The 13,810-nt window shown below is 41.5% G+C and overlaps 1 protein-coding gene across 11 annotated transcripts in view; it reads left to right on the top strand.

The window, feature by feature from the left end:
- The window catches only part of ARPP21 (cAMP regulated phosphoprotein 21), a 643,283-nt gene extending 639,612 nt beyond the window's left edge, over positions 1-3,671 (top strand). For all 11 annotated transcript variants that reach the window (XM_033930334.1, XM_033930335.1, XM_033930337.1 and 8 more), the window contains one exon: positions 2,894-3,671. In XM_033930334.1, coding sequence (XP_033786225.1) covers positions 2,894-3,151 — 258 coding nt within the window. In that variant the 3' untranslated portion in view covers positions 3,152-3,671. The remainder of the gene's footprint in view (positions 1-2,893) is intronic.
- Positions 3,672-13,810: the final 10,139 nt, after the last annotated feature.

Here is a 13,810-nt window from a genome sequence, read left to right as displayed (position 1 = left end):
ACACACCCCCATACCATATAAAAATACCACTCCTGCCGCCGTATCTTTTTAAAACACCCCACCCGCTGTGCCGCCTCATGCCTGCTACACTTTTGTAAAACACTCCACCCCCCCCTTCGGCCGCTGCCACCACACCTTTTTAAAAACCCCAACCCCCCTGCCCGCCCGCTTACAAATAACTTGGTGGTCCAGCGTGATCCCTCCCTCGCTGTCTCTTCTTATTTCCCAGCCAGCGGCGCGGAGGTCAGGAGCAAAGCTTTCCGCGCTCCCGCATGTAAGAAAAAAAATTGAAAGCATTTTGTTTGTACGGGCATATTGTTGGGTTTGATTACCTTTATAATGACTGTGGTTTAAAAGATATATGTATCTATTCTGTATTTTATATTTACTTTGTGTACATTTCTTGTTACCTTCCTAGTCAATAGGTGGGATATAAACTTTAGAAATAAATAAATATAAGCACATCTATATGCACATATGCAACATGCTGCCTAAGTGTTATTCTGCAAATGCCCCTTAAATTTCTTAATGTGTTTTTGCAAGCAGGGCATGCAGAGGGCCAGAGCATGGGCAGGTCCCAAACTTACATATGTAACTTATATTGACCCAGTCAAAAACCCTCATTTGTAAAGATTCTCCTGCGCTGAAAAGAATCATTGATACGTTGTTATTAACACGCCTAATTTGAGAGAGTCTCAGTATAAGGGGACATGCATTAAGGCATAATACACCCCCGCATAATACACCCCCATGAATTACACCCGCAAATGAAAATAACATGAGTCCACTGCTACATCATACCACTCTCAATAGGCCAATCCTTAAATATTTCATAAAAATGATGCATCTTCAATAAGATGAAATAATATACAATCAATGATCAGTAGAACAGTCATATACCATAGAAAATCATCAAAGTTGAAAACCAAATAAGTCCACCATAGGTCTTTTGTTGACATATGTAACTTATAATACACATATCTGAAGCACTGACACCAGCTCTATAGTTGGCATAATTACTCATCCCTAAATGTTGTCTGTGTTAATATCCAGTTGGGTTAGTAGTATATGAATTAAAATATGTACCTACACTCCTTTATAAAATACGTTCTAGCAAGTGCTTTCCTGGTATCTAATTCTAGGTATTCTGTTATGGAATTGCCCCCAAAAGGAACTACAGTGGTACCTTGGTTTGCGAGTGTTTTGCAAGATGAGCAAAACATTCACAAAATTGGCGCCTCGGAAACCGAGCGTTCCTCGATTTACGAGCGCCCCCCCCGCGATCCGGCACCCCTTGCTCACGTCGCACCCCCCCCCCCCCCCCGCCATGATCCGGCATCCCCCAGGCACCCTCCCACCCAATCACATTCCTTACCCCTATTTGGCACCCAACGCACAGAACATGCGGGTGTCGTTCTCTCTGAGATTCTTGGAGATCCAAGAATCTCAGAGAGAACGGGAACCCGAAGGCCTTGAGCATGCGCAGATGCTCAAGGCCCAGCACAAAGAAGAAGGCAGATCTTCCGGCACCGGCATGTCCTGTGCATTGGTGCTGGTGCCAAATGGGGGTAAGGAATGTGATTGGGTGGGTGCCTGGGGGATGCCGGATCACAGCGGGGGGGGGTACAACGCGAGAGGAGGGGTGCCAGATCGCGGGGGGGGGATGGTGGATCACATGGGGGGAAGCGACATGAGCGGGGGGGATGGCGGATCATGCGGGAGGGGGCCTTCATAAGTGGGGGGAGCAATGCCGGTTCTTGGGAGGGTAGAGCAGTGCCGCTGGCCTCGGGGGGTGGGGATGGGTGGGAGCGAATCAAGCGAGTTTCCCTTAGTTCCTATGGGGAAATTCACTTTGATATACGAGTATTTTGGTTTACGAGCATGCTTCTGGAACGAATTATGCTCGTAAACCAAGGTTCCACTGTATTTTTTTTAGGGAAGGTCTTGCTGCACTCTTAAATACCATCAGTTCAGTTCTGACAAAGAGAAAGAGGTGGTGGAGACAAAAATGGTGCTAAAATTCAAAGAAGAGTGGAATAAACATATCCCCTCTTTTACAAAGGTGCGCTAATCTTTTTAGCGTGTGCTAAATATGCGCTAAATGCTAACGCGTGCATGTTATCCTAAGGACGCATTAGCGCACGCGTTGATTTAGTGCGATCTAAATCTGCGCTAAAACGCTTAGCGTGCCTTTGTAAAAGAGGTCCATAGAGGAAACCAGAACAGCAAAAGGATGAGTGCTTTAGCGCAAAATGGCGCTAAATTGACTTTTTAATGTTTGGAGTAGCCAGAATTATTTCATTCCTAGCTATTATTTTTGCACTTCTGTAGCACCTGAAGTTTAAAGAAACTTGTAGGGTATCATATCAGCCATAATACAGCTGGTCCTGCTTAATAGTCTGAACTCTTTGAGGGTTGTTCTATCTGTGTAAGATTGATGACTCTGCTCAGTACTTGCATTGGTCCCAGAGAAAATTCTTTTTTTCTAGGTTGTAAGACATTTTATTGGGCAGGTACAGAAATACGGTGAGGGTGTTCTAGTACTTGAGTTTTAAGGAATGTCTCTTAGGTTCTTCAGATGCACTTTGTGGTGCCAGGAACTCATGTAATATAGCATCTTATATTGACTCAATGAAAAAATATCACATTCTACTAAGAATCTAGAACTGATGATATAATATCTTTCTAAACCGCTGGATTACAGCACTTTCCACCATGTAATGTGTAGGATTTCAATTAAGTTGTGGCAAAAGTCATGCTGAAAGAAAAGTAGAAGAGATGAGAAATTTTCTGCAGAAGAACGGGATTTGATACACAATGAACTCGGTCATTCACAAAAAAAACGACTATGTTGTGGAAAGACTGTATAATTTTTTTTTGTATTTTCCCTCAGGTGTCAATGAACCAAGGTTCTCAAGGAATGCCACAACAATCATACCAACAGCCAATTATGTTACCCAGCCAATCAGGTCAAGGGACACTTACAGCCACTGGAATGCCTGTGTATTGCAATGTCATACCTCCATCTCCGCAGAATACTTTAAGGCTGGCTGCACCTCATTGCCCTACTAATAGCGTTCCAGTTATCTCTGCCAACTGCAGGACAAACTGTACAAATATTAGTAGCACGGGATGGCAGGTCAAATACTGATGCTTGGGTAATTGCGGAAACAGAAGGATACCAGTGCATATTAGTGCTTTCGTGACAAATAACATGGCCTTCAATTCAGTGGGATAATCAACTGAAGACATACTTATTTAACACTGCTAAAGAGAATGCTGCTGGTATTTTGTAAAAACAAAAAATATATATTGCTGGTTTATGGTGCATATTTAGTCATGTCTGCTAGGTATGCCTTTATAGCTTAGCTAGTGACATGAATTCATTGAGGTAAGATTTTTTCCTACCACTGAACACCACTGTGTAGATTGTAATATTCCTGATTTGGATTAGTTTTGTACTTTGTGTTGAGTTTGTGAAACTAAAGTATTTAAGAAAATATATAATAAAATCACAATGTACCAAAGCTGTAATGGGAAAAAAATGAACTGCTGAAAAGAAGGAATAATTTATATACACTATAGAGTTTTTTTATGGATATATACTGTATTGTAGTGTTTAATCACAATAAAACTATTTGACCTCATGAAGAAAGGTCATGTTTCTAGAACTGGATTCAGCTTGTCTCTTTGTTTTAATGTGTGCATTTTGTTGAACCTCCTTGTATTTTAGCTAATGCTCCATTTTAAAATGACCTCCCTTCCATATTTTTCTGTCACAGTACCAAAGAGAAATCATGTGTCTCTGGTAACCAAAAACTAGACTTTATCAAGGTGTGGTTCCTTTCTACTAATCCAGCATAAAATGTATGGAAAGTGGATCTTATATATATATTTTTTTTATAATTCTTTATTGATTTTCCATACTTCAAAAGTGCAATACATGAACATATAACACATAAAACATCAATTTAAGCACATCCACTTACAATTATATATAACCACTCATTTTCTCCCCCCCCCCCCCCACTCAGTGATTATACAATAAAGCATAGTGACATTTATTTGCCCAGTAACCTTACCCTCTTCATATTAATAATATCTTCCCACCCTTCCTCTCACCCCAAGTGTAACTACTCTAGGGTCAAATTAGGACAGAAATATCCCCCCCCACCTCTCACCCTATTTTGGATGTGTATAAAAGTAAAAAAAACCTGACTTAATCAGAGACCTGCTATAGAGAAGTAACATACGATGTCAACGGACCCCAAACCAATTAAAAAAAAAAATACTGTGCCCCAGACTTTCTGCATTCATTTTCTCATATCCATAGCTGGAGCATAGATTAGCCCACCAGAAAGGGAAATTCAGACGATATATAGACCTCATTTCCCTTCATCAGATACCATAATCATAAGACATATTTTATCAGGAGATTGAAATGCATACTTCATTGTTTTAGGTTTTTATATGCCATGTTGTTCCATTTATAAGGCACTTTTTTTTTTTTAATACTGCGCATGTCAAAAAGTATACCACATCTTTTAAGCATTTGTAAAATTCACAAGCCACATATCTGCAGGCCAACAGAAAACATTATACCGTATTTAAACAAATACAAGTGATACATCTTGAGGTTGATATTCAGCTATATGAAGGGGCCAGATTCCTAATGCATGCATTAGAAATCTGCTCTAAAGCTCAACACAGGGTTTTCCTAATAAGTGCAATTTTGATCCCCAGTGCAGAAAGCAGATTATATGTTCTCATAATAAGCTGTTTGCAAAAAATATGCATTAACATGGAAGAGTGTACCAGATGCTATGGTGCTCATTTTCAAAGCAGATAGACATCTTAAAATGCCTTTATAAAACTGTTCATATACTTATAGAATCCAAATCCTGGATTTGGAAAGTCAGAATTTGGACATTTCACACTGAGTTCAGCCAAATAGCAAGGGCGTGTGTTGTGGGTGTGTTTCGGGTGGGACTAGGGAGAGCAAAAATGTAGGACGACCAACAGGAATTTTTGAATGGGAAGAAACGTCCATGTCTAAAAAAAAAAGTGCATTTTTTATCTAAACCTGTTTCAGGCACTTCCAAGTTATAAAAAGTTGTTCATAGCAGCTGACAATTAGAGGGATTACAGCATAACCCCTCCTTAATCCCCCAGTGGTTGCTGTCCCCTTCTCTTCCCCTGAAGGAGAAACTGGAAAGGAAAACCAGACTCTATAGATCCAAGTATAAGTTCTACTTCAACTTTTATTAAACAACTAGTTGTTTAGCCCGTTACATTAACGGGTGCTAGAAGGTAGCTAGCATCTCCCCTTTCTCCCATCCCCCCACGGTAGCCAGCATCTCCTTTTCCATCCCCCCATTCAGCATCTACCCTTTCTTACCTTCAGATAGTCAGTGTGCCCTCTTCCTCTCTATACCCTATTTTGAAATGCCGTCCGTGCTCGGCCGCCGCAGCCTACAGCCACCGATAGCTGCCACGGCCAGCAGCCACCGCAGCCTGCAACTGCCGACAGCCGCCGCGGCCGACATCCACTTCGGGCCGCCGACAGCCACCGCGGCCTACATCCGCCTCGGGGGGGGGGGGAGAGAGAGTGTTTCGCGCGCATGCGCACTCCTATCTGCGGTGCCCTACACCGCACGGAAAACGGAACACGCAATGGGAGTGCTTATGCGCGGCTTAGGCTTTTATTATATTAGATTCTGAGCCTTTCAGAAGCAGAAATATACTTATTATACCTAAATATAACCTTTTTTTTTTTTTTTTTGTAAATGTGATCACTCCGGGACCTGAACAATGCCTATTGTATCTGAATGTACATTACTTCAATAGCCTTCAGGCTTGCAGGTATCTTATATAATTAAATACTACTACAGAACCACTATCTAGTCAGTCGTATCTGACCCTTGGATACCCTGTAGGCCAGTCCTCGCCATGCTTCTCTATTTTCCACAGCTTCTTTCAATGGCTCGATGTTCAATCCCATGTCATTCTTGATGGCATCCTTTTACCACTGACCATTCTGTATTGATGTGTGCTACCTCTTTTTTTGGGCTCCTTTTACTAAGCTGCGTTAGCGTTTTTAGCGCACGCTATTCCGCGCACTAATGCCCTAACGGCTTAGTAAAAGGAGCCCTTTGTGTTTTGAAGATGCGTTTGCAATATTTAAAAACACAGATGTGTTGAGAGAGTTTTTTTTAGACTAGTGATTGCTATGCTTGACTGCTTTCTGACTACAGTGGCAGTGTTGTATATCTAAGCTCTTTTTTTTCCACCTTACATATTTTTTCAAAATTTACATGAAAGTTAGAATCTAGATGTTATATTTTATAAGATTCATTCACATTGAAAAATGATTCATTATTGTGAGGATAAAAAAATTGTATTTGCAGCACGCACATCAAATTGACAGTGATTTTTACTCTTAACGGTAATTGAAGTTTCTTTTTATTACTGTGTTGCCAAATTTATTAGCTTCCCTAATTTCTGTTAGCATTTCATTTTAATTTTATTCCATTAATTTTAACCCAACTATCAGTTATAAATTTAGTCAACTTACATCACACATACACATTATTAAAAACATTGTTTGTGCCAAAACATAAATCGTTAGACTTGCAGTGAACATATAAAATCATAAAAATCTGCGGTGTTGAGAAAAAGCCTTTTAGAGTGTGAGAACATCTCTCTCTTGCCATAAAGCTAGTGGGAATTCTGCATTTTTGGCTCTGTAAAGGAGAAGACACAAGAACGAACACAATTGGGTCACTGTTCAACCACTCATGGTAAGTGTTTTCTAAAACTCTAACCATGATTAGCTAAATTAGCCATAGATATTAAGTGCCAGGTCATGTGCAGGCCCCAACACTGAATATCCATAGCTGACTGTCCCAATTTGACTGCCAGATCTTATATGGGTCCAAACCAATATTCATCTAGGGCTTGCATCAGACAGTTACAGAGGCCCTGGATGAATATCAGCTGGACAGCAAACAACAAAGGTGTTCAGTCTGTTTTATTATGAAGGACTCGACATGATCGTGTTTCGGCCCGTAAAGGCCTGCCTCAGGAGTCTTGTAAATCAATTTGTGCAATTTCCACAAACTTTTCAACACATGCTATAGTGAACTGTAGCTCAAATTTCCAGGGGAGGGATGGGGAAAATAATAGTTTGCATATGCCTGCTGCTCTGCTCTCTCTCTTCCCTTATTAATATTTCTTGGGCTTTCATATCATGTTAAGGAGTTCCTGTCTCATTTATATTGTTAGAATTCTATATCACCTGGTTTTGTTCTAAGATAGGCAGTATTCTGTTATTCTGCCTTGGGTGACTCTCTTCATAAAGGCTGTTAATAAATCCCAATGAATAAATATTAAATGGAAATATAACCTTCATCCTTTTTTAATACAGCCCTATAGCTGGTGTAACTATGTAAGTGCTGGGTTATGCAAATATTCTATAATGAAACTTGGGTGCCCAGGAGCTGTTATAGAATAGGGTTCTGTCACGCATTCCTGGGGCATCTAAATGAAGGTATCCAGTTATTCTTAACTGGTGTTGCATTAACAACAGCCGTTTTCAGAGACAAGTGAGCCCATGGCATGTTTACTTCCACTAGGTCTTTTGAGATATTTATTGTATCTATCTCTTCATTCAGTGCAGATTATCCTACTTTTTCTGATTTGATATTCAGACAGTGGCACTGATTCATACTGAATGTGGAGATTCAGTGCCAGCTGCTATCGTGATGGTGGTGCTGAATATCTGGGTTTAATTCAGCAATGGCTGCCAGCATTTTTTTTAAAACACATTGATCTCATTGGCTGAATATTGCCTGTGAGTGAGGTCTGTATATCACATCAGGATAAATAGATGTTCCATTACTTCCCTGCAGTTACTGTAAGTTGCTTTAATATTATGATTATTATTATTTTGCGTATAACATCACTGTGCTTCCTTTTCTCTCTACTATGTCCTTCCTGAATAAATTATACCTTAATATAACTATACTGGCTGCTTTTATCATAAAGGGGACTCAACCACCCAGTTGGCCTGTGTTAAATTTTAGCCGCAAGCCAGGTTCCAGCATCTCTCCCATCCTCCCTCTTCCCTTCAAACGTATCTTAGGCTTGAACACAGGCAGCAGCAGTGATGAAGACAGGCCAACCCTGGAGCCTTCCCTCTGCTTTGTAGAAACAGGAAGTTGCATGAGAACAGGCAGTATGCAGCAGAAGGAAGGGCATGGGACTGTCCAGAATAAGCTCGATTCAGCAGCAGCTGTTGGCTGCTGCTGATGGTGATTAAAGTTAAAGCAAGTTTGGAGGACTGCAGAGGAAGGAAGGACAGAAGCTAGAATCATGGGGAAAGGAGAGGAGAAATGCTGGACCCACATGGGAAGGGTGGGAGAGGGAAAGATGATGAGCTCGCTGGGGGAGGGGCTGAGCAGACGGTATTGCACCAGTCAAATAGGATATTCAGTGGCACTGCCTGTTTAAGTGCTCCTGAATATCCCTTCGTGACCCCACTGATTAGAATTTAAGTGAAGAAGAACCACTCCTGCCTAGCCTGTCATGGACTAAATACAATGGTGTTTTATCTATTTTATGCCCTTAATTCCATGAACAAAAAGAAGCCTGTTGAGAGCTGCAGGCACCCATGCATTGAATTCTCTCTGTGTTCAGCTTGTGTATTATGTTTAAAGATGTTTGCAAACATTGTTTCGTTAGTGGCTTGTTTTCCAGAGGTAATTAATTTAGCAATCTGCATTGCATTACTTCATCATTAATGCCAGTAATCAGTTTCATTACCAGAGCTGTTTGACAACTCCATTTAGGAGTGTGCTACATGTAATCATGCCGTCCTACATCTTATTGCTCTAAAGGCGCTGGAGGCTAACAAAATACTGTAATACTTTACAACTCGTACTGCTCATCCGTCTCATGATTACTTGCTTGTAGACTAGAACTAATTGCAGTGCATGAAACCTGATGAGTACCAGGCATATAATGAATATGGAGGGCACTGCTTTATGTGATTATTACATTTATTACTGAAGGGAGCGATTCACCCAAATTTATGACCTAGAAAAACTTGTATCCCAAAGCCATTTGTCAGATTTGACAAGATAATCACATTCTGTGTTACATATGGCTTTGAGCTCTGCATGTCTCAGGAAAATTGGGCAAGCTCGCTTCATGCAAAGTTTTAGGTTCCAGTAAAGTCCAAAAGCAAAACTCGGTCATTACCTCTGTGAACCAGTGGGGCGCTTTTGCACCAAGCTGCAGAGTCAGCAGATTCATTTAAGGCCCAACATGAACAGATTCCCTTTACTAGCTACAAAACACGCACAAACAGAGCAGCTAAGATACACAGTTCCAGGAGGGAGACTTTTCAGCCAGTCCTTTTTTTAAACTTACATCCCAAAGCAGTGTGGGATTTGTAGTCTCTGATTCTACCCACTGAACTGAGTGCTACAGGTCCCATTATGCACTATGCTGGCAGAAATCTTGGCCTGGCCTAAAATCTCCCTCCAGGATCTGGGTAACTTGGGTATAGAATGACACGATGACAGACTTCATCACCGTTCCCATCCCCGTGGATAACTGCGGAAAACAATCCTGTGTCATTCTGTAGTGTTTCTCTCAACCTCAGTCCGTCCACAACAGTATTCTTCAATGCAAGGCATGAGGGTCAGTGGTTGTGCCCATTCATACTCGGATTCTTCCATCTCTGCTTAAAGAATGGCATGGAGATGGTTTCCCACGGGAACGGTGATGAATTTTGCCACCATGTCATTCTCTATTTGGAAGCACTATACATAGGACACAGTATCACTCATAGCATGTCATGCTTCCTTAATAATTCATCTAGTGACCTGGACACATGTTCTTAATGTGTATGAAGATTCTGTTTATTTATTTAGATCTATTAACCACCTTTTTCATGAAGAGATTCGCCCAAAGCAGTTTACAATGCATTGAATAGAAATCAGTATTTTCCCCATCTGTCCCAGCAGGCGGGATCAAACTTGCAGTCTCAGATTGATGAGGCCACTAATGGCTGGGTATATACCCTAAGAACATATGGTCTATCTAGCCCAGTTTATTATTTCTACAGTGGCCAATCCAGGTCAGAAGTACCTGGCAGAAACCCAAATAGTGGCATCATTCCAAGCTACTGATCCCAAGGCAAGCAGTGGCTTCCCCCTATGTCTGTTGCAATAGCAGATTATAGACATCTCCTCCAGGAACTTAAACCCAGCTAAGATAGCCACTACAACCTCATCGTCTGACAATGAGTTCCAGAGCTTAACTATTCTTTGGGTATTTGTTTTAAAAGTATTTCCATGTGATTTCATCAAGTGTCCACTAAACTCATCTGAAAGGAAAGGGTTTGAGACTTGTATACCGCCTTTATGTAGTTATACAACCACACTCAAAGAAGTTTGCATATAGGCACTTCAAGCATTTTCCCTATCTGTCCCAGTGGGCTCACAATCTATCTAATGTACCTGCGGCAGAGGAAGATTAAATGACTTGCCAGGGTCACAGGGAACAGCACAGGTTGCTGAGACTGTAGCTCTAACTACTATGCCGCATGTAAAGCATGTTTTACACAAAGACAATGGCTTTTTATTAAACTGTGGCCAAATATGGCTGTATTAAGTATGAGTGCTAAAAAGATGGAGTGTACATTAATGAACACTGTGTGTAGGAATTCCCAAGGGAGTAGTTTGGGCAGACTGGAGGTTGAATTACAATGTGATAGCGCCTGCCATCTGGAAACTCTATGGAACCAAGAGAGAGCGACCAGAAAAAAAAAATAATAATAAAATGGGGAGAGCAAAATTTACACAGTTGCATGCCTGCAGAAGAAAAGACTGTTAGAGGGCGCTAAACTAGCCTGTGAAGTACACTAGAGGCAGGGTGAAAAACCTGTGATGGATTTCTTCTGCAGACCATGCAAGTAGTGGCCAATAACTCAAACTCGTGGCCCCCCAGGTACTATTTTGAGGCCCGTGGTCTGAAGTCTAGACACGATGCTCGAGTGTCGGCTCTCTTGCGGCGTTCGCTTCTCCACTCAAAACTGCGAGCAGCGGCGGCAGCTCCGCATACAATCCACGCCTGTGTCAGAAGCCTCTCTAATGACACGACATCAGAGAGAAGGCTTCCGACGTGGGTGCAGATCGCGCAGGGAGCTGCCTTGTGCGGTTTTGAGCAGAGATGCGACTTCAGCAGGGGAGCCGACACTCAATCATCGCGTGAAGGGAAGGAAGAAGAGGGGGAAGAGAAATGCTGCTGCTACTATACCGAGAAGAAGGGGGAAGAGAAATTCTGCTGCTGCACAGGGAAGGGGAGGAGAAATGCTGCTGCTGCACGGGGGGGAGATTGGGGAAAGAGAGGGAAGGAAGGAGAAGGAAAACAAGGAAGAGGAGAGGAATGAGAGATGCCAAGTCCAAGGGAGGGAAAAGAAGAATGAAAGGAGATACCAGACCATGGAGGGGGAGGGAGAGATGCCAGGGCATGGGGGGAGGGAAGGAGACAGATGCCAGACCAGGGGAAAGGAAGGAAGGAAGGAGAGAGATGTCAGACTATAGAAATAGTATCCCCAGTTTTAATATGTTTTTATGTAAATTTTATATTGTACACCACTTAGAAACCTGATTAAGCGGTTTAAAAAATCTTTTAATAAACTTGAAACTTGAGGGAAGGAGAGAGGAAGGGAAGGGAAGACATGGAAAAGTAGATTTTGACAAGAAAGCAGAAAAATGGAAAAATCGAATGTTAAGTTAATGCCAAAGATGGATGCAGTTACTGAATTATGTTCAGGGATATTATTTGACAAACACCAGGTCAGAAAAGAGTCAAAACCCAAAAAACATAACTGACCATGTGATATAAACAAGCCTTTGAAGGGTGATCAAGAAAAATTTTTCTAAAATTACTCAGAGATATGAAACTGTGAAGGGAAGGCTACAAAACTTCCCTTGGGTAAAGAGTTTACCTTCCAGTCATTGTTATTCTATGTAAATGTTGTTTGATCACAACCTGGAAAGGCTGAAGAGTTCAACTATTTCAAAAGTTCAAAATAACTGGTTTGTTCTTGTTATTAGTATCATGCAAACGTCACTGCATACTTGATGAAAAAGTCCACCTAGCTGTTAAACAGGAATGAGGGGGTCAGTTATGTTTTTTGAAAGATGGATGCAAGACAGAAAGTGAAGACAGAGAAAACAGTCAAAGGACAAGAAGGTCCTGGAAACATAATTAAAAGCACAGAAAAATAAAGTCATCAGACAACAAAGGTAGGGAAAATGATTTTATTTTCAATATAATGATTGAATTGTGTCAGTTTTGAGAAAGGAAAGATGTTAAACTTTAACTGTGAGGGCCGCAGAAAACATAGGGTACTTGGAAGGCCGCAGACGGGATGGTTGATGTCATGTTAAAGAGATGACGGTTTTGCATGAGGTGGGGCTCATTGTGGTTTATAAATCTTTCCTTTAACTATGGAGAGTTTTGCCTCATGCATAAAGGTTGTCATTTCTTTGGTAGAACATTGATTATTTTTTCTGCGGCCCTGCAAGTACCTACAAATCCAAAATGTGGCCCTGCAAAGGGTTTGAGTTTGAAACCACTGGTCTAGAATGTCTCACCTATTGCACTGGAAATATAATTGAACCATCTTTGGAACAGATGTAAATTTATGGGTTTGGATTTGAACTTTGCTGGGGCTAGAACTGAGTAGGGATGGGCAAAAGCAATGAGCTCACAGCACCTATGAACTGCTAACAGAATGAAAACCTGTGGAGATGACAAATAGCCAGTGCTGAAAGTTCACAAATTTTTTGAGAATCTTCACCGACGCTTTTGAAAGTTCACAATTTTAATGAGATGCTCACTGATTCAACGTGGGCTGTGTTTCGGCTACAGTGCCTGCATCAGGAGTCTCATCATGAATCATCCAGATGAAAACAAAAGGAAACTTCAAAGCACCAATCTCAGAAGAATCATGGGCCCAGATTCTATAAAAGACTCATAACGTTAGTTGCCTAAATCAATGTGCCCCCTAGCCCATTTAGGCACCTCATTTAATTATTTTATTAGCTTAATCTGCCCTTATAATGGGATTAATTGGCTCAATAATTTCAGGTAGGCACCTAGCCTGAGGCACCTATCTTAAGTGGGCGTGATTAAGGGCAGATTGTGAGCGTATCTTGGGTGTGTTTTCCGTATAGGTGCCTAAATTAGAATTAGGCACCAGTAAGTACCTCACTTAGGCACTAGTATTTAGGCCAAGAAAACCTTGGCATAAATAGGAGGCACCAAAGATTTTGACACCTACTGACACTTAAGTCCAAATAGTTGCTATGGGGCCCATAATCAAAAACCATAAACGTCCAAATAGCATCCTAAATCAGCAGGACGTCCAAGTGCCGATAATTGAAATCATCTTTTTTGGACATCTAACCATGTATTCTAGCCTCTGTACACTCAGAGCATGAGATGGGCATAGTGGAGGCGTATTATGGGCGTGTTTTGGACAAGTTAGACATGGACGTCTTCCAGCGATAAACATTTTGCAAGACATCCTGGACAGAACTTATACATTTGGAACTACACCTGTTTTAGAAGGGTCTAGGTGCCACAAAGGTGCCCAAACTGACCAGATGACCAGTGCATGCATCAAGGTAAGACACCCCCACATTCCCTCAGTGCTCACTGACCCCCCCTTCCACCACACAAAAATGAGAACAAAAAGGTATATACCAGTCTCTAAAACAGCAGCATCTGG

The sequence above is a fragment of the Geotrypetes seraphini genome, chromosome 2, assembly GCF_902459505.1.
Source record: "Geotrypetes seraphini chromosome 2, aGeoSer1.1, whole genome shotgun sequence".
NCBI classification, from domain to species: Eukaryota; Metazoa; Chordata; class Amphibia; order Gymnophiona; family Dermophiidae; genus Geotrypetes; species Geotrypetes seraphini.
The sequence above is the reverse complement of the archived record's forward strand: the minus strand, read 5'-3'. Positions and strand labels throughout refer to the sequence as shown.